This window comes from Alligator mississippiensis, chromosome 11, assembly GCF_030867095.1.
Source record: "Alligator mississippiensis isolate rAllMis1 chromosome 11, rAllMis1, whole genome shotgun sequence".
In the NCBI taxonomy this organism is placed as follows: domain Eukaryota; kingdom Metazoa; phylum Chordata; order Crocodylia; family Alligatoridae; genus Alligator; species Alligator mississippiensis.
Genome location: NC_081834.1, coordinates 62,942,021 through 62,966,529, shown reverse-complemented (window position 1 = coordinate 62,966,529; position 24,509 = coordinate 62,942,021). Strand labels below are relative to the sequence as shown.

Below are 24,509 nucleotides of genomic sequence, written 5' to 3'. Positions count from 1 at the left end.
CCTGCCATCCTCTTAGGTTGCAAACAGATTACATTTAACAAATTGGGATAAACCGTTTTGTCCTGGGACAAAGTGCAAGCCTGCAGATGTCCATGTCCGCTGCCAAGGATAAATCCTAACAAAGTTTCCTGGATAAGAGGTAGTAACATTTTATCCCAGGATATTGCCAAGTGCATCTGTATGGTTATCCTCGGATGTCATCGTTAAATCAATGACTGGAAAGCAGCACTGCATTCAGCCACTCACTAAACCCTGATTACACGACTGAAGTGTATACATGTCAATCCAGGATGTTTTTATCTCAGGAGAAACCTAGGTACAACTTTTACAGGGACCTATGCAACTTCTGCGATTAGACTTAGAGGTCTAATCTTCTGCTCTGTTTTGGTTTCACCGCTAAGGTGGCCTTCGAGGTACCTCAAGAATAGAGGACAGTTGCATTTAGTGCATTTTTTTTTAAACTAAATTTAGTGTTAATTCATAATAACCACATCTTTTACTTGCACATTTTGAATTAAGGGTGATGCCAAAATGATGCTGAAGACAAACGTTTAATGGCAGCAAGCAACAGTCGTAATGTAAGGATGTCATTAGGAAGCATGACAAATAGGATCTTTATTGGCATTCACAGGACCAATGCAAACACGGGATTAATTAAATGGCATATATATTAACCAATGAAGACAAACAATCTGAAGTTTAATTGTGTGTTGAAAAATAGAGGACATCGAGGCATCCAGTTTTGTATCAACAGAGGACAGAGTAGCAGAAAACAGGACAATCCTCTATAAAAAAGGAGGCATGGCACCCTAGCACCACTCCTGGCACCTCTCCAGGCTGAGGGCTGCTCCCCGATATGTGGCTTCGAGGCTCTGGGAGCTGCTCCCTGCCCCCACGGTGGGTTGGCACCAGGGGCTCTCCAGGGTTCGGTTCCCTGTCCATGCTCCCAGGAACCTGGGACGGGGGGTAATAGGGGAGGAAATGGGGAACCAGGGCTCAGCCTGGGTCAGAGACTTTCCATTGGGTGCAGTCCCTGCTCTGAGCCTGCACCAATCCCATGCACCAGATGTGTTTTGTCACCCATTACCAGGTAGACCTGCTGCCAGGAGATCCCAGGGCTGGACTCTTGTCTGATTTCTGCTGCTGTATCCTTGTCCTGGGGCTCCCTGAACTGGGGAGAGACGCTCCTCTGCTGGGGGCACCAGTGTCCCTTCAGCTCCAAACACCACAGAGGTGCTCCCTAGACTCCACATTGTGGTCAAGGGGTTCCCAAGTGCCAGACTCTGCCAGGGGGTTTCCCCAGTGCTGGGTGCACAGGGACCCCCTTGCCCTGCTCCTCCTCCAGACCTGAACCTGCCAATGCCACCCCCTCCTCCCCTAACCCTCAATAGCCCAGGGAAGCACCTCCCTTCTCAGCACCCAGTTACAAGTCCATGTTTAGTTACTTTCCTCTTTGAAACCACAAAACCCCAATGTCCCCCCAGGAGTGTGGATTGAAACCAAAGCCTGCTGGCGCACAGGGTGCAGTGGAGACTCACAGGGGGAATATCCCCTGCTGAGCCCCCCTGGGGTGACTGAGTCCTGGACAGGGACTGGAAAATCATGGGGCCAGGCCAAGCCAGGGGCTCCTGTCCCTGCCTAGAGGGCAGGTTCTGCTCAGCTGGATGTGGCCCTGGGATCCCCTGCTGAAGTCCTTGCTTCTCCTGTCTCCTGCAAGTGAGTGTCAGACTGGGGGGAGCGGGGTGTCTGCGTTCCACGTCATGAAGGTTGTAAAGTACAAAAAGCTCATCTCCTTCCCCAAAGCCCTGGGCTGCCAGGACCCCAGCTTCCCCCTGCAGGGCCATGCTCCCCAACAGGCCCCTCACCAGCCCCCTCACCAGCTCCTGGTGGGAGTTTGTACAGGCTCAGCATGTGGAATGAGGGTGCTCCACTTCCCCGCTCCCACACCTACTCCAACCATTGGTCCAGGTGTCCAAGACCCTGTACTGCAAGTGGCTTTGACCATCCCAGTGCTCTACATGGCCAACTGGGTGCACAGGGCCAGCTAGGCCCAGAGGAAGCCCCCTTCTCTATCCAGCTCCTCTCTGGGGGGCACTTACACTGGGCACAAGGTCAGGCAGCTACAGAGAGATCAGAGTTGTGGGGACACATGCAACTCTCCCCTGGGCAGACAGGAGGGGGATGGGAGAGATCTGCTAATGGGAGAAATTCCTTGAGCTGATGAGATGGCAGGGAGAGCAGCAGCCCAGAGGAGATGGACAAACTCCCACCAGACACCATGTACCATGGATGGGGTTCAGGGAAGATGGGACACGGGGCCCTGCCTTTCACCAGTTCCAATCTGGTCCCAGTGATCAAACCCCTGCAGCCCTGCACCCCTCTTTAGTCCCTTTGTGCACAAAGAGGTTGGGATTCCTCAGTGCACACCCTTCCTACCCACCCTTCACACCCATTTGCTACCTTTGTCTGCGGGGCTGGGTGGTTACAGGAGGCTGGGCAGAGGGGCAGGGAGAGCACATGGGTGCCCAGTCCTGAAGGTTGCCTGGGATTCGGGTGCACAGGTCCTGACTTTGCCCCAAAAGCCCCATGTACTGCACTGCATAGCATTGCATGGCTCTGGGACTCAGCTCCCACCTGTACCATGGGGAGAACAGCCCTGCCCAGGTGCACTGGGTGTGAGGGGGAAATGCAGAGGGGAGAGGAGAAGTCAGGGTTTGGGAACCATCTGGGAGATGAGCTGAGGGAGCCCTGGGGTGGTTGAGCCCTGGAGACAGGGCTTCCCCCTGGGGTGAGTTCCTGGGAGCAAAACTGACTCCTCTGTGGATGTGGACCCTGGGCTCCCCCCTCCCCCAGCACCACCCAGCTGCCATGGGGCCAGTGCAGGTGCTGGGGCCAAGCACCGACTGCTGCAGCCGGGACAAGTGTGGAGCAGAGCCCTGCTGAGCCCGGCTTTACCTGGTGACAGATGACACCACTCAGCCCCGATGCTGATTGGTCTCAGGGGCTGGTGCTGTCCTATCCCCGGGGCTGGGCAGCGTCCTGGGAGCTGGTGCTCGGAGCTGGACAGAGCAGTTCTCATGTCAGGGACATCGAGGGGTGTCAGCTCTGTGTCCTGCGCAGCGATGGGGCCCGGGGGGATGCCGGGGGCCGGGAGGCGCTGGGCTGGGGCTGTGCTGGTGACACTGGCGGTGCTGGGACCCCACGTGGCTCGTTGCACGGAGCCCCCAGGTGAGCAGGGCTCGGGGTGGGTCCGGCAGGACCTCGAGCTGCGGCAGCTCTGGGCTTTCCTGCAAGGGGAACCGATCTCCGGCTTTAGGGACAGGGATGTCGGGGGTTTCTGTGCAGAGGGAACTACTTACCTGGCAGGGGAGACACCATGATCACTCAGGGTTTTCCTGGGTTTTTCTGTACTTAACTGTCAGGGAAAGCCACCTGGCCATGTGGGCAGACTGCCCAAGTCTTGAGTGTGAGACCCCCTGACCTTTTGCTTGAGGCGGAGCAATGGGGGAGGTGGAGAGGAGAAAGGCGCCGAGTTTAAAGGAAGAGGCAGCACGCAGGCGAGCGATGGTTATGGAGCGCTTTGGAGCAGCGAGTGAATCGTCTAAGGCCTTGAATGCCAGCATGAAGACAGCGACTGGTGAGATGGCAGAGGGCGTGGCGGAGGAGGAGGAGGTCGGGGAGTGGGCTACAATTGGCCGAAGAGGCAAAGTGGTGCCTTCGGAGAAGGGGAAGAGTGGTGGCACTGCCGTGCCAGAAGTTTCTGGAGAGGGGGCGGCCCTGAGGCAGGAAGAGAGGCAGAACTCGGTAGGAAACAGGGATCCCGCGGGGATGTTTCCGGACACTTCCTATCCTTTGTGGGGAAAAGGAGACCCGCAAAGAACAGTGAAACTGCGTGTTCAAGCCGCCCTGACCCCTGAGGGGTGAAGGGGCAGACCACTATGCCGAGAGCAGACGTTATGAACAAGATTCGGTTTGAGGAGTCGCACGTGAACCCGAAAGACTTAAGTTGCGTGGTGGCTATTGATAATTTCCGCCACTGGAACATTACTTTCTGGAGGAGGGAGGCGTACTCTGCCTTCTGGGCTCGGTACACTGAAGTGGCAAAGGAGGAATTGCAGGGGCTGCGGTTTGAAACTGGTCAAAAGTACCAGGAGACGGCGTTATGTATCAAGATGTATTCAGATGAGCTAGAGCAGGAAGATATGAGAAGGTGGCTGGAGGGGCGGGTCAAAAAGATCCCGGATATCCAGCATGTCCTGGACCAGTGGCAGATCTGGACCAGGGCCTGGAAAGCCAGAGTGGTCCTAGAAGAAGATCTGAGACACCCCGGTGGGGTTAGGCACCTGCCCTCCCTAGTGTCCATAGGGGCCAACCGCGGATACGTGACGTACCACGGCCAGCCGAAGCTGTGTAGCAGGTGCGGTGTGCAGGGCCACATAGCTGCCTTCTGTAGTCTGACGGTTTGCTACAGGCGTGGCGGCATGGGGCACCGACCGGGCCAAAGCCTGTAAGGAAAAAGTGGAGTGCACCTTGTGTGGTGGTGAGGGGCACCTGCAGCGCCAATGCCCCCTGTCCTACGCCAACAAGGCACGAGAGCCTCACGCAACAGGGGAGAGGAGCGGAGGAACTCCGGGAGACGAGGAGACCAACATTTTAGACACAGGCACCCGCATAGTCGAGGAAACACTGGAGGTGGAGCGGAGGAACGACGTGATTGAGGCAGCCAGCCAGCTAGCTCACCGTGTTGGAAGAAGAGCAAGAGATGGAAGAGGAGCTGAGTGAGGGAGAGGGTGAGGAGACACAAATATCTGAGCCAGCAGACATGGACCTGGAACTGGCTGGGGACCACGAGCTGCACTTCTATAGAGCTAGAGAAGGAAATACAAAAGAAGGAGGGGAGGAAAAATTCTGGCAAGAGCTGGACTTCAGGGGGTTGTTTCAGCCCCGCACAGGTATAGGCTAAACTAAGAGTCAGCATTGTGAGTAGAAAAGGCTGGCTAGGGTTGCACATGGGATAGGGGACAACAAGAGACCTGTATTGCACTCAGTGTTCTTGCTTTCCTTTTTTTTTTTTTTTTTGGGGGGGGGGGGGGGGGCGTACAGGATGTCTAATACAACATGTGTAATATGTGTTAGATAGCCAATACTCAGGGATGTTGTATATACTGTGTAAATGACTGTTGTATATCCTATAAATGAGATGACGTGCAATGATATAAATTCCAATGTTTTGTATTATGTTATTTGAAATGTTGTATTACCCGTTGTGAGGCCTCTGTCTGGGGTCGTTTTGAGTCTTTTGTTATAGTCTGGTTTTCTAATAAAATGTTTACTAAAAAAAAAGAAAAAAAATTCTGTGCGGAGGGACCGCAATGCACAGCCGGGCAATGCTGAGGGGGAGCAGTGAATCCCCTGATGGACACCCAGGTGCTGCACAGGCAGTGGTCTGAGGTGGGGTCACTGGGGGGGCAGGATGGAGGGGCAGGGGGGCAGCCCAGGGGGTCGGGCAGGAGGGGGGCAGACAGCCGGGGGGGGGCCCCGTGTGGTCCCCGAGCAGTGACTGCTCGGGCACTCTGCCCCCCGGGGGTCTGCTGTGGGGGAGACCCTGACCCGCCTCCTCTCTCCCTCCCCCCGCCAGAGCATTTCCTCTACCAGTTCAAGTCGGAGTGTCTCTACACCAACGGCACCCAGCGCGTGAGGTTTCTGGAGAGGCTCATCTGGGACCAGCAGTTCGCTCACTTCGACAGCGACCTGGGCGTGTATGTGGCTGACACGGAGCTGGGGGAGCCTGACGCCAAGTCCTGGAACAGACAGAAGGAGTGGATGAAGTACAACCGGGGTGAAGTGAACAGGTTCTGCCGATGCAACTACAGGGTGGCTGAGCAAGGCCACGCGATCGACCGCAGCGGTGAGTCCCCGGGGTCTGGGGCCGTCGCTGGGTGCAGAGGCGGAGGCGGTGGCGGTGGGGGTGGCAGTGGGGGTGGCAGTGGGGGCAGGGGTGGGGGCAGGGCCGTGTCACTGGCCGCAGCGCAGTGTCCACAGGGTCTGGCGCCTTCCCCGTGTGCAGTGGGGCTGTGGGGGGCGAGGGCCAGGAGCTGCAGCTGCTCCCCCACAGCCCCCACCCACGCGGACAGGGCAGGGGTGGAGCTGCGCCATGGGGCGCGGGCAGAGGAAGGGGAAGGTGTGACTGGGAAGGGGAAAGAAATAACATGGTGGGGCACGGACACGACTCATGGGGCAGCTGCAGGGACACTCCCTGGGGCAGGGGGCAGCTGGGGGCAGTTCGGTCACACCAGGGGCTGCAGAAGTGACCCAGGAGCATCAGGCCCCCCAGAGCTGGGAAGAGGGAGGGGCGCAGGGGTCGCCCATGGTGAGGACGGACAGGAGCCCAGGCACGGCCTGCGATGCAGTGATGGGAGCTGTGGGGTCAGAGGGGCTCTGCCCGTCTCCACTCGCAGGACTGCTTTGGCTGGGGAGTGGCTGTGGGCCCTGGTCCCAGGGGCCGGCTGCGCAGCATCCACCAGTGCCTGAGATCAGAGCTCCCTGCCCTAGAAACCAGTCCCTGCAAAGAGCTTTGCCCAAGGCCTGCAGGTGGGTCCAGGCAGGGGCACTCGCGCCACAGGCAGGACCCAAGGGAGTCAGCCCTGTGGAGCCTTTCCCTGGGGCAGGGGCAGGTCCCTGCGGTGTGGGCGGGGGCACCACAGCTGGGGGGTTTCCTGGGCCCCAGACAGCTTTGCCTGCCCAGATCCTGGGGAACGTCCCGTTTCCAGCATCGTAGAAAACCAGAAGGGTCAAGCTCATCTCCTACAAGACATGCTTGTTGCTCTTGGCGGGGGCAAGTTTCTGCATTCAGGGGGTAACAGGAATCTCATCCAGATGAGCAGGGATGCTGGTGTCCTGTGTTTAAAAATACCAGCTTCTGTGATAAAAAAAACCCAAATTCACATTTTTCAATGACTAAAATGAAACCACTGTATACAGAGGTGTCAGCTGCACACAAGGTTTATTGAGATATTTACTATTTTAAACCAATTTGGAAACCAGCCAGTGCCTCAGTCATTACAATAAAATACAATGTAAATACCTCTATATTTTGGCATTTGATATTAGTCATTGATCATGGAAAATGAGAGCTTCCCCTGCCCCCTTCACTCACCAGGATGTGGGTCCAGGTGCAGCTGCCCCTTTCTCTCTACCCCTGCTGCTTTGTGCTACTGAGCAGTCCTGATATGTTGGTACCCCTCTCTAACAAGGCATAACCCCCCCAGCCATCCTGGTACCCCTCACTCCTGACCTGCACCCCCCCATCCTGACCAGTGTCCCTCACTCCTGACCCACACCCCATTAGCTTTGCCAATGCCCCTCTCTCCTGACCTGGACCTCCCAATCTCCACCAGTGCCCCTCACTCTTGAACCACAGTTGCTCATCCCCACTGGTACCCCACACTGCTGACCCACAGCCCCCATCCCTGCCAATTCCCCTCTCTCCAGTCCTGCTGGTTCCCTTCACTTTCAATCCACTTCCCCCTCCCCCAAGCCGCAGCCATCCCCGTATATTGGGAAGGGGGGTTGTATGAGGAGGGGAGGTGCCCAACCATAGGCAACAGCATAGGAGATGTGTTGGGGTGGTATGGAGGGGACATGCCCCCCCCAGATTTGTGTGCCCAGAGTGGGGCATGAGACTATAGCTTGGCCGGACCACCACCAGGCAGGAGCTGCTTTGTGGCCCAGCGGGTGGGACCTGGCACAGGATTTTTTTTTTTTTTCCTTAAAAACATTTTATTAGAAAACCAGACCGTAACAAAAGGCTCAAAACGACCTCCAAGAGAGGCCTCACAAAGGGATAATACAATACTCCAAATAACATACTAAAAAAAAACATCGGAATTGGTATCATATTACCCGTCATCTCATTTTTTTTACACAGTATATACAAACATCCCTGAGTAGTGTCTATCGAACACATATTACACATATCGTGTTAGACATCCTGTACTTTCCCGGAAAAAGAAAAGCGAGAACATACAGGTCCCTTTGTTGTCTCTACCCCATGTACAAACCTAGCCAGCCTTTTCTACCCACAAAGGCTGACTCTTAGTTTAGCCTACACCTCTGCTGGGCTGAAACAACCCCCTGAAGTCCAGCTCTTGCCAGAATTTTTTTTCCCCTCCTTCTTTCATATTTCCTTCTCTGGCTCTGTAGAAGTGCAGCTTGTGCATTGCTAACTGCAGACACTGTTGTGGAAAAGCACGACCCCTTTAGAGCCAACAAAGAGCGTACTTTCCATAGTGCTACTTTGGTGCAGGTGATTAAGACCCGCACCCCCCATGTCCCATCCGTCCCCTCTGATAAACCATAGAGAACATTTCTGGAAGTCACCCCCGTTCCCCTTCCCGTGTCCTTCAAATAGGTAGTCACCTTCCCCCACACCCGTTGTGCGTAAAAGCAGTCCCACAGCACGTGTCACCGACTCGGGCTCATCGCAGAGCTCCCTTGGGCACTTGGGGGACCGAGAGAGTCCCCAGCGATAGAGCACCTGTCGCACTGGCAGAGCATTTCACACCACCCTCCACGCCAGCTCCTCATGCTCCCCTTTCCAGTCCTTCCCCACCAGTCCTTTCCACACCCTGCTGACTTGCTTCGGTCTCAATTCCCCAACATCCGACATCCTCTGCTTTCCTCTCAGGAAATTAAAGACCTTTTTGGCATCTCCCAGCCCCTCGATCCCTAACCCCTGCAATCCTTCTTGTGCAACAAAGGCTCCAAGTCGGGCGTAGGGCAGCGACATCTGCCAAGCCCACGCTCCCTGCCATGCACTCCCGAACAGGCCCAGCCTTCTCAGGAGCCTTCCCCCCCAGAACCTGCAGAAATTGGTCTCCGTGCCCGTTGCTCCCCTCGCTTCCCTCACCACCATCTTCAAAAAGTGCACGTAAACAAAGGTCTCTATGTTGGGGAAGCCCCATCCCCCCAGTCCCTCATCCTTATATAGCTCTGTCCTAGCCTCTTTCTCTGTCTTCCCCCCCCCCAAAAGAAAAGGCACAAGGCCCGCTGGACCCGCCGGAACTGTCGCCAGGACGGGGGGTACACCATCGCCGTGTACAGGATTAGCGGCAGCAAGCACTGTTTAATCGCTTGCACCTTCCCCCTCGATGATAACCCCCGTGTGCTCCACAACCCCACCGTCTGCTTCACTCTCCCCTCCAACACTTCCCAAGCCCGTTTCCCTTTTCCCTGGATATCCATCCAGACGCCGAGCACCTTCAGTTCCTCCCTTTCCACCTGTAGCCCAAGGTTTCTCATTTCCCCCCAATTCCCTACCGCAAGCACTACGCTCTTGTCCACGTTCAGCCTCACTCCGGATGCCTCCCCAGACTTGTCTAAGTGCTTCAAGGCTCTTCCCAGGGACACCTCATCCCTCACTACACATGTCACATCATCCATGTATAGGAGGATTTTCAATTCCCCTCCCCTCGGCACTCTCACCCCGCTAATCACCCTATCCCCCCGATCTGTTGTGCCAGAGGCTCAATGGCGCAGACAAAGAGCCCCGGCGACAGCGGGCACCCCTGTCTCACCCCCTAGTCCACTGCAAAGGCTTCCCCCAGGAAGCCCCTCACCAGCACCCTGCTCGTAGCCTTTCCATAAAGTGCCCGCACCCACCCCACAAATTCTCCTGGCATCCCCTTCCCTTCCAGAACCCGAAACAGAAACTCATGTCCAATGCTGTCGTGCACCTTTTGCAGGTCCAGACTCGCCACTAGCATGTTCCACTTTCATTCCGTGACATACGACAGCGTGTCCCGAAGCACCCAGAGTGCTTGTGTCGTTCGCTGCCCCCCCACTGCGCACATCTGTTCCTCACCCAGCACCTGCGGTAACACCGCCCCCAACCTCGCCGCTAGGATCTTGGAGAATAATTTATAATCGGCATTCAACAAGGTGATTGGCCTCCAGTTCTTAAAGTGCTCCCGTCCCCCTTTCTTGTAAATCAGGACCACGACACCCGGGGCAAAGCCCTCCCCTACCTGACCCTGCGCCATGAATTCCTTAAAAAGGGCCAAGAGATCCCCCTTCACTAAGTCCCAAAACTTCCCGTAGAACTCCACCGGGATCCCGTCTCCTCCCGGGGTCTTCTTTAGTGGCATCGATCTCAGGACACCCAGCATTTCGCTTTCCGTTAATTCCTTTCTCAGACTCTCTCTCCCTTCCTCCCCCACCTTTGTTTCCAAACTCCCCACCAGTCCCTCCACTTGTTCCTGCCTCACCGCTTTCCTATGAAACAAATCCTCGTAATATCTAGTCACCTCCTGCAAGACCCCTTCCACATCTTCCACCCTTCCTCCATCGGCTGTGCAAAGTGCCTCCATCACCCACTTCTTGCTTTTCACTTGTAAAGCGAAAAACCTTCCCCATTCCTCCCCCTCGTCCACCCACTGCGCCTTGGCCAGGAACATCCGTTCTTTCATTCTGGTCCAGAACCAATTTTTCACCCCCTCTCTCGCCCTTTCCCATTTTTTCTTCACTGCTTCCCCCTTCTTCAACTCTTCCCACAATCTTTGGACTTCTCCTTGCAAGCATGCCAGCTCCTTCTTTTTCTGTCGTGCCTTTCTCCTCCCCATGTCATCGAACCACTCTCGCACGCGCCCCTTAATTTCTACCCACCAGTCCCACCGGGTTGGAAAAAAGGGTTGCAAGGTTTGCCACTGGCGATACGCCCTTTCAAAGGCAATACATTCCTGGGAATCATCCAATAACGAGGCATTTAGTTTCCAGACTCCTTTCCCCTGCTTGAGCCCCTGCCCGATGCCCACCTCTACCCACAGCACGCAATGATCTGAGAAACTCACATCGATCAGTCGCTTCCTGCGGATCTCCAACCCCTCTGACACCAGCACAAAATCGATCCTTGATTGCCCCCATCCTCCCGGATCCACTCTAGTAAACACCCCTGACCCTTCCCAAATGTCCTGGAGCCCCTCATCTTTAATCCACCCCCACAGCCACTTCCCCATACTACCCATCCCAACTCCCTGCCCTATTCCAATTCGCCCACCCTCTTCAACAATGCAATTAAAATTCCCCAGCACAATCCGCGGTCCTTCACCCCCCACACACATCCTCAATTTATGCAAAAAGGGCATCCTCTCCGCATCCTTGGCTGGGGTGTAGACATTGTACACAGTCACATCCACGCCCTCCACCTCCACCACTGCTTTCTGTAGTCTCCCCTCTTCCAAGACCTGCTGGTCTTTGATTTTCCAACCGCCTTCCCTTGCCAGAATCCCCACTCCCACTGATTTATTCTCATTTGAACCCCCCCCCCACCACGACGGTCCAACCCCCCATCGCTCTTCCAAATATTTATAATTTCTCCCCCATGGGATCCCGCACTCTTGCAAGCACAACACTTGTGTGTGCAGGTCCCTTAAGGTTTTTGACATTGTTTCCCATCTCTGCTTCCCATATAAACTTCGTACATTTAAAGATGCCATGGTCAATGCCATCCAGGCTGTTTTCCAGAAGAGTAAACCCTGCATCAGATGTCGTCCGTGTCGCTATTTAAATCTGAGGTGTCTCCCCCACCTTTCTGCATCCCCGTAGTCCTGACCAAAAGGTCAATCGCAGAGGAGCTCAGGTAACCATCACTTTCCTCCCCTTCCCCTTCCTCAACCTTTTGTTCCTTCACAGGCATCTTCCCACTCGTTCCCACTGCTGTTTCCAGCACTCCCCCTTCTGTCTCCTGGACCTTTCCCCCTTCCACCTCTAGCCGCTTTTTCTTTGGCTTTGCACTCCATTTCTTCTTTCTTTTCACCGAAGAAGCCTCTTTCCCCCGATCCCCAGCCAGTTCCAGGTCCATGTCTGCTGGCTCAGATATTTGTGTCTCCTCACCCTCTCCCTCACTCAGCTCCTCTTCCATCTCTTGCTCTTCTTCCAACACGGTGAGCTAGCTGGCTGGCTGCCTCAATCACGTCGTTCCTCCGCTCCACCTCCAGTGTTTCCTCGACTATGCGGGTGCCTGTGTCTAAAATGTTGGTCTCCTCGTCTCCCGGAGTTCCTCCGCTCCTCTCCCCTGTTGCGTGAGACTCTCGTGCCTTGTTGGCGTAGGACAGGGGGCATTGGCGCTGCAGGTGCCCCTCACCTCCACACAAGGTGCACTCCACTTTTTCCTTACAGGCTTTGGCCCGGTCGGTGCCCCATGCCGCCACGCCTGTAGCAAACCGTCAGACTACAGAAGGCAGCTATGTGGCCCTGCACACCGCACCTGCTACACAGCTTCGGCTGGCCGTGGTACGTCACGTATCCGCGGTTGGCCCCTATGGACACTAGGGAGGGCAGGTGCCTAACCCCACCGGGGTGTCTCAGATCTTCTTCTAGGACCACTCTGGCTTTCCAGGCCCTGGTCCAGATCTGCCACTGGTCCAGGACATGCTGGATATCCGGGATCTTTTTGACCCGCCCCTCCAGCCACCTTCTCATATCTTCCTGCTCTAGCTCATCTGAATACATCTTGATATATAACGCCGTCTCCCGGTACTTTTGACCAGTTTCAAACCGCAGCCCCTGCAATTCCTCCTTTGCCACTTCAGTGTACCGAGCCCAGAAGGCAGAGTACGCCTCCCTCCTCCAGAAAGTAATGTTCCAGTGGCGGAAATTATCAAAAGCCACCACGCAACTTAAGTCTTTCGGGTTCACGTGCGACTCCTCAAACCGAATCTTGTTCATAACGTCTGCTCTCGGCATAGTGGTCTGCCCCTTCACCCCTCAGGGGTCAGGGCGGCTTGAACACGCAGTTTCACTGTTCTCCGTGGGTCTCCTTTTCCCCACAAAGGATAGGAAGTGTCCGGAAACATCCCCGCGGGATCCCTGTTTCCTATCGAGTTCTGCCTCTCTTCCTGCCTCAGGGCCGCCCCCTCTCCAGAAACTTCTGGCACGGCAGTGCCACCACTCTTCCCCTTCTCCGAAGGCACCACTTTGCCTCTTCGGCCAATTGTAGCCCACTCCCCGACCTCCTCCTCCTCCGCCACGCCCTCTGCCATCTCACCAGTCGCTGTCTTCATGCTGGCATTCAAGGCCTTAGACAATTCACTCGCTGCTCCAAAGTGCTCCATAACCATCGCTCGCCTGCGTGCTGCCTCTTCCTTTAAACTCGGCGCCTTTCTCCTCTCCACCTCCCCCATTGCTCCGCCTCAAGCAAGGTGGGGGGGGGGCTCACCTTCAGGATCAAGGTGTCTCCCCTGCCCTGGGTAGCCCACCTATGTGGTCACGGTGCTTCCCCTGCCAGGTCAGTATGGAGCAGGGTGGCAAAACTCACTGCTGCCGCCAACACCTCCGCACCAGCCCTGCCACCGTGGAGTAAGGCTGTGCCAACCTACAGGGTGACAAATAACAGACCAGGGGGACTCGCATGCAGGGCTGCACCTCTACCCGGCCACCTGAACCCCTGCTTATGAGACACATGATGGGGTCTCCTGGGGCCAGGGGCAGGTCCCAAACCTGGGATATCTTTGCCACTCTCTGGCAGTCCCAAGCAAAGCCCCTGGCTGTCCACAGCTGGAAGCCATTAACCCAGGACAGGACGCTTGGTACTGCATCCATAGAGCTTGGTCTCCAAAATGGAGAGGTCTCCCCCTGACATCTTGAATGAAAAAGGGAATTCAGAGCCTTTGAAAGACACTCCTGGATTCAGGTCATTTGCAACTAAAAATAAGAAACTGCAATTAAAGTTTTGCTTTAATTATAAAAAAAAAATCATATTATCTTGAATGCAACTTGCAGCAGCAACAACATGAGTCAGGGGAAGAAACGCATTTTCTTACTGTAAGTAAGCAAGTAGCAGCAGGGAGGCTCCCACTTGCTCTGCTTATTGAGAGTCCCTGCAGATTTGACTTATACATTTGCTCAGAAACTGCTCTTACCATATTCCTCAGTTAAGATTCACATTGCAAAGCGCAGTTACCTCTTCTTGGGGAAAAAAATGTGTGCTGCATGTGAGAAAACAGCAGTTTTACAGTGGCACCAAAGTAAAGATTTAAATATACTCAAGGGTCTGGGGTGAGAGAAACTGAGACGGGCAGGGGATGGAGGGAGAAAACTTTCCCTGATGGAGGAATCATTCTTTCTCCCAGCTCATTATCTCCATCTCTTTCCCCCTCAGTGAAGCCCAAGGTGAAAGTCTCCCCAACAAAATCAGGGGCCCAGGCCCACCCAGACACATTGATTTGCTCCGTGATGGGGTTTTACCCCGGTGGGATCGAGGTGAAATGGTTGAAGAACAGGCAGGAGCAGACGGCCGGAGTGGTGTCCACGGAGCTGATGCAGAACGGAGACTGGACCTTCCAGATCCTGGTGATGCTGGAAATGACCCCCCGGAGCGGGGACGTCTACACCTGCCAAGTGGAGCACAGCAGCCTGCCGGGCCCCGTCACCGTGCTCTGGGGTAAGGAACTGGGAGCCTGGGGCAGCCCCCGAGATCTTGGAGGGGACGGGTCTCCCTTCGTGCAGCCCCACAAGGGCTGTCCGTGGTCAGACCCCTTTCCCACAGCGCGCAGGGGTGTGAGCAGGGGGTGGGAGCCCGGACTGAGCCCTTCACCTCCGGCTCCTGTCTCCACAGAGGCGCAGGCAGACTCGGCCAGGAGCAAGATGCTGACAGGGGTCGGGGGCTTCGTGTTGGGGCTGATCTTCCTGGCGCTGGGACTCCTCGTCTTCCTGAGGAACAAGAAAGGTGAGTGGGGCACGGATGGGGTGCTGGAACCAAGGCGTTGTTGGGGAAAAATGCACAAGCTTTAGGTCTGTCTGCATGCTCCACTCCCTCTCAGACCCCAGTACGAGCTGCCCTGGAGTCTGGCAGGGGCTTCCCAGTTTTTCATCTCCTGGGGCTGGGGATGGATCCTACTGTCCCTCCCTCCTCTAAGGGGCAGGGCAGAGCAGGGGCCATGGGTAGGAAGAGCTGCCACTGCCTTGACTCTGGGCATTTTCTCTTCTCTGCTTCAAGGCAGTGACCCTGGGTTAGGAGGTGCCAGTCCCAAGGGGGTGGGGGCACCTGAGTGTAACCTGCTGTGGGACTTCATGGGGCTGAGCTTTCAGGGGGGGCCTTCTATCCCAAACTTCTTTCCTCTGTCCTGTTGCTTGTCTGCTGGCACAGACCAGGGTTTTCCCCTGGCAAAACTTATTGTCCTAGTAGACCTTAATTTCAGCTGCCCTTGTCTTTGACCTTGTTGCTCCAACAGAGGAAGCTTTGGCAGCTGGTGGGGCAGACTGATTATGTTCACTGCAATATAATGTAGATCCTCAGCCCTGCAGAAGTGAAAGGCCTGCAGGTGTCAGTTTTCCTGGTCTCACCCTTAGCCCAGACAGTCAGGGAAGGATGTGGAACAGGGGAAGGACTGTATCACCTACAACAGACCGAGGGAGAAAATGTCCCCCTGCATTGTGAATGGTAGAGGGGAGAATAACAGACCTTTCCTGGAGCCAGGAGATGAGGAGCAGCAGCAGAAAGGAGAAAGAACTGCTCATGGCTCTGCTCCCTGTGGGGCCCATGCAGCTTTCACACCTACCTGGGAACTAGTGGAAGCTGCTCTTACCATATTTCTCACATATAATGCTCACTGCAATTTCCAGCAGGTGGGTTATTTTTTCTTTTTTGAGGAAAATTGTCTGTGGTATGAAAGGATAGTATATTTTCGCTTGCATCCAATTTTATCAGAATCAGTTTCCTTAGTGATGATGCCCCTCGCCACCTCCTTCTTCCCTAAATGTTCAATTGCTGTTTTTGGTGGAAAAGAGAAACATAGCAAGGGCTCCTCCAAAATGTGCACAGCCATGGTCTGGTCTAGGGCTGTTCCTGACACTTGATTCTGCCCATATCTCCCTGCCTGTCTTGGGTCATATAGCGAACATACACACACACCTTCCTAGCTGACACTGTGGCTTACACAAGTGAGACCCTGGTAGTATTCATCCTCACTGAATGTTCTCTGGAAATAGAGACCAAAGCACAGAGTAGTGAATCCAGTTCAGGGAAATATCTACCCGTGCACACAGTGAATCCCTCTATCCAGCCCTGTTTGGGTGAGATTGTCATTTTGGTTTTTAATGGGGGAGGTGGGGTCCCTAATGGGGTCTGGTCTGCACCTCAGGGCTAGGGCAGGATCTCTGATCTCTCAGAGGGGCTGCCTCTGGTGAGACTCTCACCATGTCTCTCCTTGTTTTCCAGGCCGCCCCGTTCCCCAGCCAACAGGTAATTTCCATCTCAGTCTACCCCTATGAAGCCCCCTCCCCCTCAGGGACCACAGGCTGTACAGGGTGTCCATGGAGGGCTGCCCCTGCCCTTTCACCCCAACACTTGCCCAGCCCAGCATGGGTGGGAGCTGGAACATGGAGCATTTGCAGTGAGGAAGAAGAGGAGTCTCCATCTCCCTCATTAGTGCCATTTGGGCCAAACCTAGTGCTACTCCCAGGGTCAGAGCATCCTGGGCCCTGCAAAAGCATCTCCCCACCCGGAGGCTCCAGACAAGCCTCTATGGAGGCCCTGGCGCCTGTCAGATCCCCACCCCAGTGGCCCTTCCCCAGTGCCGCTAGTCCCTGCCCTATGCTGATGTCTCCCCTCTCTCCCTGCAGGGCTCCTCAGTTAGATCCTGCAGCTTCGGGGCCTGCATTGCCCAGCGTGATTCTCCAGCCCCGTCTCCTGGCACCTGTCCCTGTGTCTGGAGCTGTTCTCACTTTCCCTCCGTCCTCCCATGGACCCCTGGGGATGACTCCTCAGAGTTAACCCTTTATCTGCCTACGCCTGCACCACATCTGCACTCAGAAATGCTACTGCTTTGTTGGCAAACTTTCCTCTGCTGTGATCAGGCACTGACTGAATGAGTCCGGTGCAGCTGAGGCACTTTGCACTGAAGAGTTGGTCCCTTGGGTCTAGCTCTCCTTTGTAAAACAGCAGACAGCAGAGAGGGGTCTGGGGCTGAGGGACTCCTGTGAAGGTGTGAGGGCTCCCCAGAGTGTCCCATAAAGGGTGGTACTGTGGGCTGGTGGAGCACCTCTGAGCTTGAGGTGAGGGCAGGGATAACGTTGGGGCTTTCAGGAACCGGGGGAACCCGGCACAGAGAGATGTGCCTAGAGCTGCGCTGAGACTTGTGCCCCAGGAGAGCAAGGGCCATGTCTCATTCTGCAGCTCCAAGTTGTTGGAGCCCCTTAATCCCCCTCCCCGGTGGGAGCCAGGGGGTCTCCCACACACACTCTGGAGACCTGAGGAGGAGGAATTTCCTGAGGGCTGAGGTCCCGTCCAGGCCTGAATCCACACAGCCCTCCTTCATGTATAGTGCCCCTCAGGGGCTAGGCCGGGTCTAGGTCTCTTCCCCCAGGGGCAGAGGGCCCTGTAGCCAAGTCAGGCAGTCTCCAGCCCCTTAACTGCAGCTGATGCCTCCTCCCTCCCCATGGCTGCCAGAGTTTCATAGTTGGTTCGGTCAGGAGGGATCTGAGCAGATCATCAAGTCCAACTCCCTGCCATGCGCAGGAAAGGATGCTGGGGTCAAACGACCCCGGCAAGGTGTCTATCTAGCCTCCTTTTAAAGACCACCAGGGTAGGAGCCAGCACCACTTCTCTTGGAAGTTGGTTCCAGATCCTAGCTGCCCGGACAGTGTAGTTCCTGCTGATGTCTAGCCTGAATCTACTCTCAGTCAACTTGTGGCCATTATTCCTTGTTAGTCCCAGTAGTGCTCAGGGGAACAGGGACTCTCCCATTGCCTGCTGGTCCCCCTTGGCCAGTTTATAGATGGCCACCAGATCCCCTCTCAGCCTTCCCTTGTGGAGGCTGAACAGGTTCAGGTCCCGTAGCCTCTCCTCGTAGGGCCTGCCCTGCTCCCCCCAGATCATGTGGGTGGCCTCCTCTGGACCCTCTCCATGCTGTCCCCATCCCTCCTGAAGTGCAGTGCCCAAAACTGGAGGCAGTACTCCAACTGCAGCCTGACCAGTGCTGCATAGAGGGGGAGGATCACCTCCTTGGACCTGCTCATGATGCATCTGTGGATGCACGACAAGGTGCGATTAGCCTTCCTGACCGTGTCCCCACACTGTCGACCCATGTTCATTTTGGCATCAATACTGACTCCAAGATTCTTTTCTGCCTCTGCACTGACGAGAAGGGAGTTCCCCAGCCTGTAGGTCTGCTGCTGGTTCTTCCTCCCCAGGTGCAGCACCTTGCACTTGTCAGTGTTGAATCCCATCTTATTCTCATCCGCCCACCCCTGTAACCTGTCCAGATCCAATTGCAGCCTTTTCCTCCCTTCTAGCATGCCCACTTCTCCCCACATCTTAGTGTCATCTGCAAATTTGAACAAGGTGCTTTTCACCCCCTCGTCCAAATCACTGATGAAGATGTTGAACAGTGCGGACCCGAGGACCGAGCCCTGGAGGACCCCACTGCCCACATCCCTCCAGGTCGAATAGGACCCGTCCACTACCACTCTCTGGGTGCAATCGTCCAGCCAATTGGTGACCCATCTGACTGTGTAACATTGACACCACAATCTCCTAATTTTTTAATGAGAATGGGGTAAGAGACAGTGTTGAAGGCCTTCCTGAAGTCCAGAAAGACTACGTCCACCGCGACACCTGCGTCCAAGGATTTTTTGACCTGGTCATAGAAGGCCACCAGGTTGGTCTGACAGGACCTGCCCCTAATGAACCCATGCTGGTTGCCCCTAAGCATAACCTCCCCTGCTTGCCCCTCGCAGATGTGCACCTGGTTAATTTTCTCAAAGAGCTTCCCTAGGACCGAGGTAAGACAAACAGGCCTATAGTTTCCTGGGTCCTCCTTCCTCCCTTTTTTGAAAATGGGGACCACACTGGCCCTTTTCCAGTCCTCTGACACCTCGCCAGAGCACCACGAATGCTTGTAAAACTGTGCGAGGGGTCCTGCAATGACCTCTGCTAATTCCCTCAGCGCTCTGGGGTGGAGATTGTCAGGACCTGCTGATTTGAACACATCCAGTCCCTCCAGAAGTTCCCTAACTAGGTCCTCACTGACCCTGGGCCTGGCTGCACCTCCCCTGGGACCATCAGGGATCCCGGTAGGGGGCATGACTTGGTTCCTGCTCAGAAACATGGAGGCAAAGAAATTGTTAAATATGATAGCTTGTCATCTGGTGTGACCACAGGATTTCCAAGTGTGTCCTGAAGAGGCCTCACATTACCCAGTACCTTCTTTTTACCCGCTATGTATTTAAAGAAGGATTTCTTGTTATCCGTGATCGGGGTCGCTAGTCCCAGTTGCATCTCCGCCTTAGCCTTCCCAACAGCACCCGTACAATCCCAAGCAATGGAGGTATACTCCTTCCTGGCGATGGCCCCTCCCTTCCATTGGGTGTACGCCTCCTTCTTAGCTTTGAGATGTTCCTGCATGCTTTTGGTGAGCCATGGGGGCATTTGAGCACTCTTGCCCCCTTTGATCCATGTTGGGATTGCCACCCTTTGGGCTTGGAGGATTGTCTTCTTCAGGAACGACCACCCTTCTTGGACTCCCAACTCCCCTTCCCTCAGGGTCCTCAGTGCCTTCCCAACTATTCTCCTTACCTCATTGAAATCTGCCCTCCTGAAGTCCAGGGCCGCTGCCTTGCTGCAGGCCTTTGCCACCTTGCACTGGATGGTGAATTCCAGCAGGCGATGATCGCTGTCGCCCAGGTGGTCGAGCACCCACAGTCCCCTCACCAGGTCGTCGCTTGTGGCCAGACCAGATCCAACAAGGCATTTCCCCTGGTGGGGCTGTGCACCTCCTGGGTTAGATGGAGGTCATGTAACATGGCTAGGAACCTATATGAGCAGTCAGAGCTGGCTGACTGCTCTTCCCAGCAAATGTCTGGGTAGTTTAGGTCACCCATGATGACCACGTCCCTTGACTTAACTGCATCCATGAGCCGACGTGAGAATTCCCAGTCTAGCTCTTCCCCTGGTTGGGTGGTCTATAGCAGACCCCACCGTCAAGTCCCTTTCCCCCGACCCCTTTGTATTCTAACCCAGAGCACTTTAGTCTGCCCCTCCTCTGAGCCCATCCTGTTAGTTGAGGACGTGTATTGCTCTTTGACACAGAGCGCCACACCTCCAGCTTTCCTCCTTCTTCTATCCCTCCTGTACAGCCTATAGCCCCTGATGTTCACCACCCAGTCGTGTGTTGGATACCACCACATTTCGGTGAGCCCCACTATGTCTGGGTTGGTTTCAGCTAGCAGGAGGGCAAGTTCCTCCTGCTTGTTCTCCATACTACGAACATTAGTGTATAGGCATTTAAGGCCTCCTGAAGGTGTATGCCCCCTTCCCCCCCAATCCCAGGACTATCCAGGTCTGTTACCTGGGTATTTCTTGTGCTCATCGTCAGTCTTGGCTGGGCTGTTCCTGTGGGCAACAATTGGTTTGGTGGTCCAGGACTCCCTCCGATCTCGTCCTCCCTTTCCCCTGGTGAGCTTAGTTTAAAGAGGTCTTGGTGGAAGAGATTTTCCCTTCCCACTCCTCTCTCATCAAATCGAGAGGACCTCGAACTCGCCTCCCGAACATCAACTCAAACAGTGAGAACCCAGTGGACTCCTGGGGCACCTCCCAACAGGCAAAGAGCAAATGTGGCAGTTTCTCATCCCAGTCACTGGGATTAGAGTCCACATAGGCCTTTAGCATCCCTTTCAAGGTCCCATTGGACCTTTCTATGATCCCATTTGTCTGAGGGTGGTAGGCTGTGGTCTTGAGCTGTTTCACGCCACAGCAGTCCCACAGGCACTTCATCACCTCCACCAGGAAGTTCCCACCCGGGTCCATCAGGACCTCGGAGGGAAAACCCAGCTGGAAGAAGATCTTAGTTAGGGTGTCAGCAACTACAGGTGCCTCGGTGAAGGTCAAGGCAACTGCCTCTGGGTACCGAGTTGCGAAATCCACTAGAGTCAGTATGTATTTCTTCCCTCTACGAGTCTTATGCCTCAGCGGTCCCACAATGTCTATCCCCACTCTTTGGAAGGGTTGATCAATGATAGGGAGGGGCTGATGGGGAGCCTCTCTCTTGTCCCCACTTTTGCCCGTCCTCTGGCACGTCTGGCAAGATCTGCAGTAGTCTGTCACATTCTGGGCAATTCTGGGCCAATAAAGTTTGCCTGCAGCTGCTGGTGTGTCCGTTCCCTGCCCATGTGAACAGCACACAGTAAATCATGAGCCATGGAAAGCAAATGTTGTCTGAACTTCCAAGGTACTACGAGCTGGCGATGGGGTTCTCAGGTCTCAGCATGGTTCTTTGGTACCCACAACCAATAGAGGAGTCCCTAATCCCAGACCACCTGTTCCCTCTTATCTGGTGTGAACTCTGTCTCTTGCTCCTGAGCCATCTGCCGGAGTCCCTCCAAGCTGGGGTCCTCCTGAACCTCCCGCTTGAACTCCTCTTGCCCAGCTAGGCAATCCGCAGAGAGTTCTGGCACTCCTGTAAGGAGTGCGCCTGCACCCTTGGGGATTTCTTTATCTTCTCCCCAAGAGTCTCAGTTTCCTCTGCCACTGACTGACCAGACTCCTCCCTGGGACTGTCACTTAACCCCACCTCGAGGTCACTGGTTTCTTCAATGGCCAGGGTCTGATTTCAGTCAGAGGGAGTCAGAGTCTCTCCTTCCTCCCCCTCTGCCTCCATAGCCAATTCGGTGACCAGGCCCTGGGAAGTTTCCACCCCTCCCACCTTAGCCTTTCTGCTCTATTGGCTAGTCAAAACATTAACCCGGTAGGGTTCTAGCTCTAGGAGGTGGCCCTCCTCCCTGTGCAGGTAGTCAAGCTCTATAATATCATGTCCCTCCAGGATGGGGACAGGAGCCCCTTCCAGCACCCCCAGTTCTATGCACATCCTGCAGTCTCTCCTCTTGATGGGGGGACAGGTTGCTAGTACCTCAAATGGTGGTGACCCCACCCCTTGAATGGTAAGTGTCCTCCCTGAGATTATATTTGCAGGTGACATTAGGTTGGCATTGATTAATGACCCACTGGACCCCGAGTCCCGTTCCCCAACAAGGGTTCTCCCGTTTACCGTTATCTTAGTCAGGCAGAAGGCCGTCACCTCCTCTGGGTTTGTAATCCTGTAGCAACAGGCACGCCCCTCAGAGTGGCTCGGGTCTCCCTCCTCACTGCTTACAGCTGTTGCATGTCTGACGGGCTTGGGTTTGGTGCTTAGCTTTGGGCAGTTGGGCTTGACGTGGCCCGGCTCCCTGCAGTTATAGCACCCCTTCTTTCCCGAATTGGGTGGTTTGTCCGAATCTGGGGCTGCCTTGCACTCAGCAGTAGGTGGCCCTTGTGACCGATAAGACTTGAAAACCCGGCCACGTTCCGCCTTGCTTTGTGCAGTGGGTGGTGTTCGCCTTGTAGATTCCTGTTGCTGACTGAGTAGTTGCTCACTCCTGAGGTAGTTTGCCCTTATCTCTCCTGCCATGACTTTGAATGTTCCCAGTGGGGGGCTGACTCCTCGGGGTCTCTCGGCGGCACACAGTCTGCCCGACAGTCACTAACAGGGCTCTGCCAACCCTACACCCCATCCTTATACCACCTAACCGGTTAGATTGGCCAAGTCCCTCTTCCGCGTTGTAACCACGGGTTTCATGGTTGTTTCCTGTCCCAGACTCCTTTGTTCTAGGAGGTCCTGACTGTAGAACCTGTGCCTGGTTAGCACTTATCCCGGTCTTCTGGATTCAATCAGAATGTAGAGTTCTGAAGTCTTTGCCCCAAGCACCCGGTTAACTGGGCCCGTTCTCTTTCTCTCTCAACCCCTTCACCCAGGGAAACATAAAAAACAGAAGCACACCATAGAGCTCTGAGGTCCTTGTTTTCTCCCCCTCCGGGTGCTCCGTTTAGCTAGACCCATCCTCTCTCCCTCTCAACCCCATTCACTCGGGGAAACGTAAACCAAAATCAGCAATGAAAACCACAAGATAACTGGCCTGTCGTCTGGCTAAGCATCTAGGTAGCCCCCCAGCCTTCAGATTCCGGGGCCCCGTTCCCTTGGAGTTTACCCCGGGTATGACCCCTGTGTGGGTTGTATACCTGTAGCCTCCTCTTCAGTTGATCCTTTACACTTTTCAGCTCCCGTCGCCAGCCCTGCACTGCCCTGCTTCTCCCTCTTCTGGAACGGTCCCATCCGGGTGTCCCATGGTCTTGCGAAATGTGGCTGTTCACCTTCGTGGCTCAGGGCAAGTGCCCTATTCTTCCATCACCCTTCCCATTGCTAATTTTGAAGCTCTCCCCAGGGGGTTACTTCCTCCTCCTCCCCGTCATCCCCACTGCTCCCACCTGTTGTGCTGTGGGACTTCACAGGCTCTTCTCTCTCTCTCACGTTGCTGCTGTCTCTGCAGCTTGCAGCGACTGCTTCTGATTTGTTTTTATTTTTACCAGCGCGTTCCCAGCTGCTGCCAGGGCACTCCTCCTCAGGAGCCTCTGCTGGCTCCTCGTCCATGGCTCCGTGCCTCCCGGGGGATTTCTGGCATGCGTCGTCTGCCCACACGCTCCTCCAGTCTGCCCTCACTCTCCCTCTGTTGTTTGACATTTTCACCGGCCAGTGAAACTTCAAGGCTCACGTCTGGGTGTGCGGCTGAGCTCACTGGGGACTCCCCCACATTCGCATAGGACGCTCCCTCCACCCCAGCATCTCAGCATTCACGACCCATGCCTGGCACCTCAAGGTATGTAGTAAAAACATTGAAAGCTGTGTCTATGGCTGAATCGCTGATTCTCTGAATCAGCATCAAATCTTCAGATTCAGATTTGGCCGAATTGAATAGGCACAGTGATCCAAATCAACGAATCACTGCCCCCAATTTGAGCCAAATCCAAATCTGAATTGAATACAGCCGGTTTCGCACACCGCTAACGCCCATCCCTCGCCGCCATTACCACTCAACATACCCTGCTCGCAAGTCTGAGCCTTCTCTGGCTCCTGTCTCTGCCCTTCTTCTGAGCATGAGACTTGTCTGGCTACATCCCTGCCCTGCTCCTGGGGCTGCTGAGACCTCCACCACCCACTTCCCACTCCCTAACCACCAGTCCCTAATGCATCTCTAAGACTGCTTTGTCTTAACCACTGGAAGCACAGAGTCTCCCTGTCTGTTGTTGTGCCCAAACCCTTCTTTCACCACTTGGGGGCTGCTGACCTCCTCTGCAAACTGTGCTGCCCCGTGCAGTATTCTGGGAGCTGACCCACTGCTACTCAGATTGGCATTTGGGGGCTATTTAATTTACATTTGTTGCCACTTCCCTTCCCTGCCACCCTCTTAGGTTGCAAACAGATTACATTTAACAAATTGGGATAAACCGTTTTGTCCTGGGACAAAGTGCAAGTCTGCAGATGTCCATGTCCACTGCCCAGGATAAATCCTAACAAAGTTTCCTGGATAAAAGGTAGTAACATTTTATCCCAGGATATTGCCAAGTGCATCTATACGGTTATCCTGAGATGTCATCATTAAATCAATGACTGGAAAGCAGCACTGCATTCAGCCACTCACTAAACCCT

At 54.9% G+C, this 24,509-nt stretch overlaps 2 protein-coding genes across 2 annotated transcripts in view; both read left to right on the top strand.

The window, feature by feature from the left end:
• LOC132244199 (DLA class II histocompatibility antigen, DR-1 beta chain-like) overlaps window positions 1-24,509 on the top strand; it is a 115,803-nt gene that overhangs the window by 55,240 nt on the left and 36,054 nt on the right. The gene's annotated exons all lie outside the window — the stretch shown is intronic.
• LOC109286090 (DLA class II histocompatibility antigen, DR-1 beta chain-like) lies at window positions 3,090-22,906 on the top strand. Its single transcript, XM_059715275.1, has 6 exons — window positions 3,090-3,228; window positions 5,639-5,908; window positions 14,156-14,437; window positions 14,612-14,722; window positions 16,214-16,237; window positions 16,618-22,906. The coding sequence occupies exons 1-6, from the start codon at window positions 3,123-3,125 to the stop codon at window positions 16,629-16,631; spliced, it is 807 nt and encodes a 268-aa protein (XP_059571258.1). The 5' UTR covers window positions 3,090-3,122; the 3' UTR covers window positions 16,632-22,906.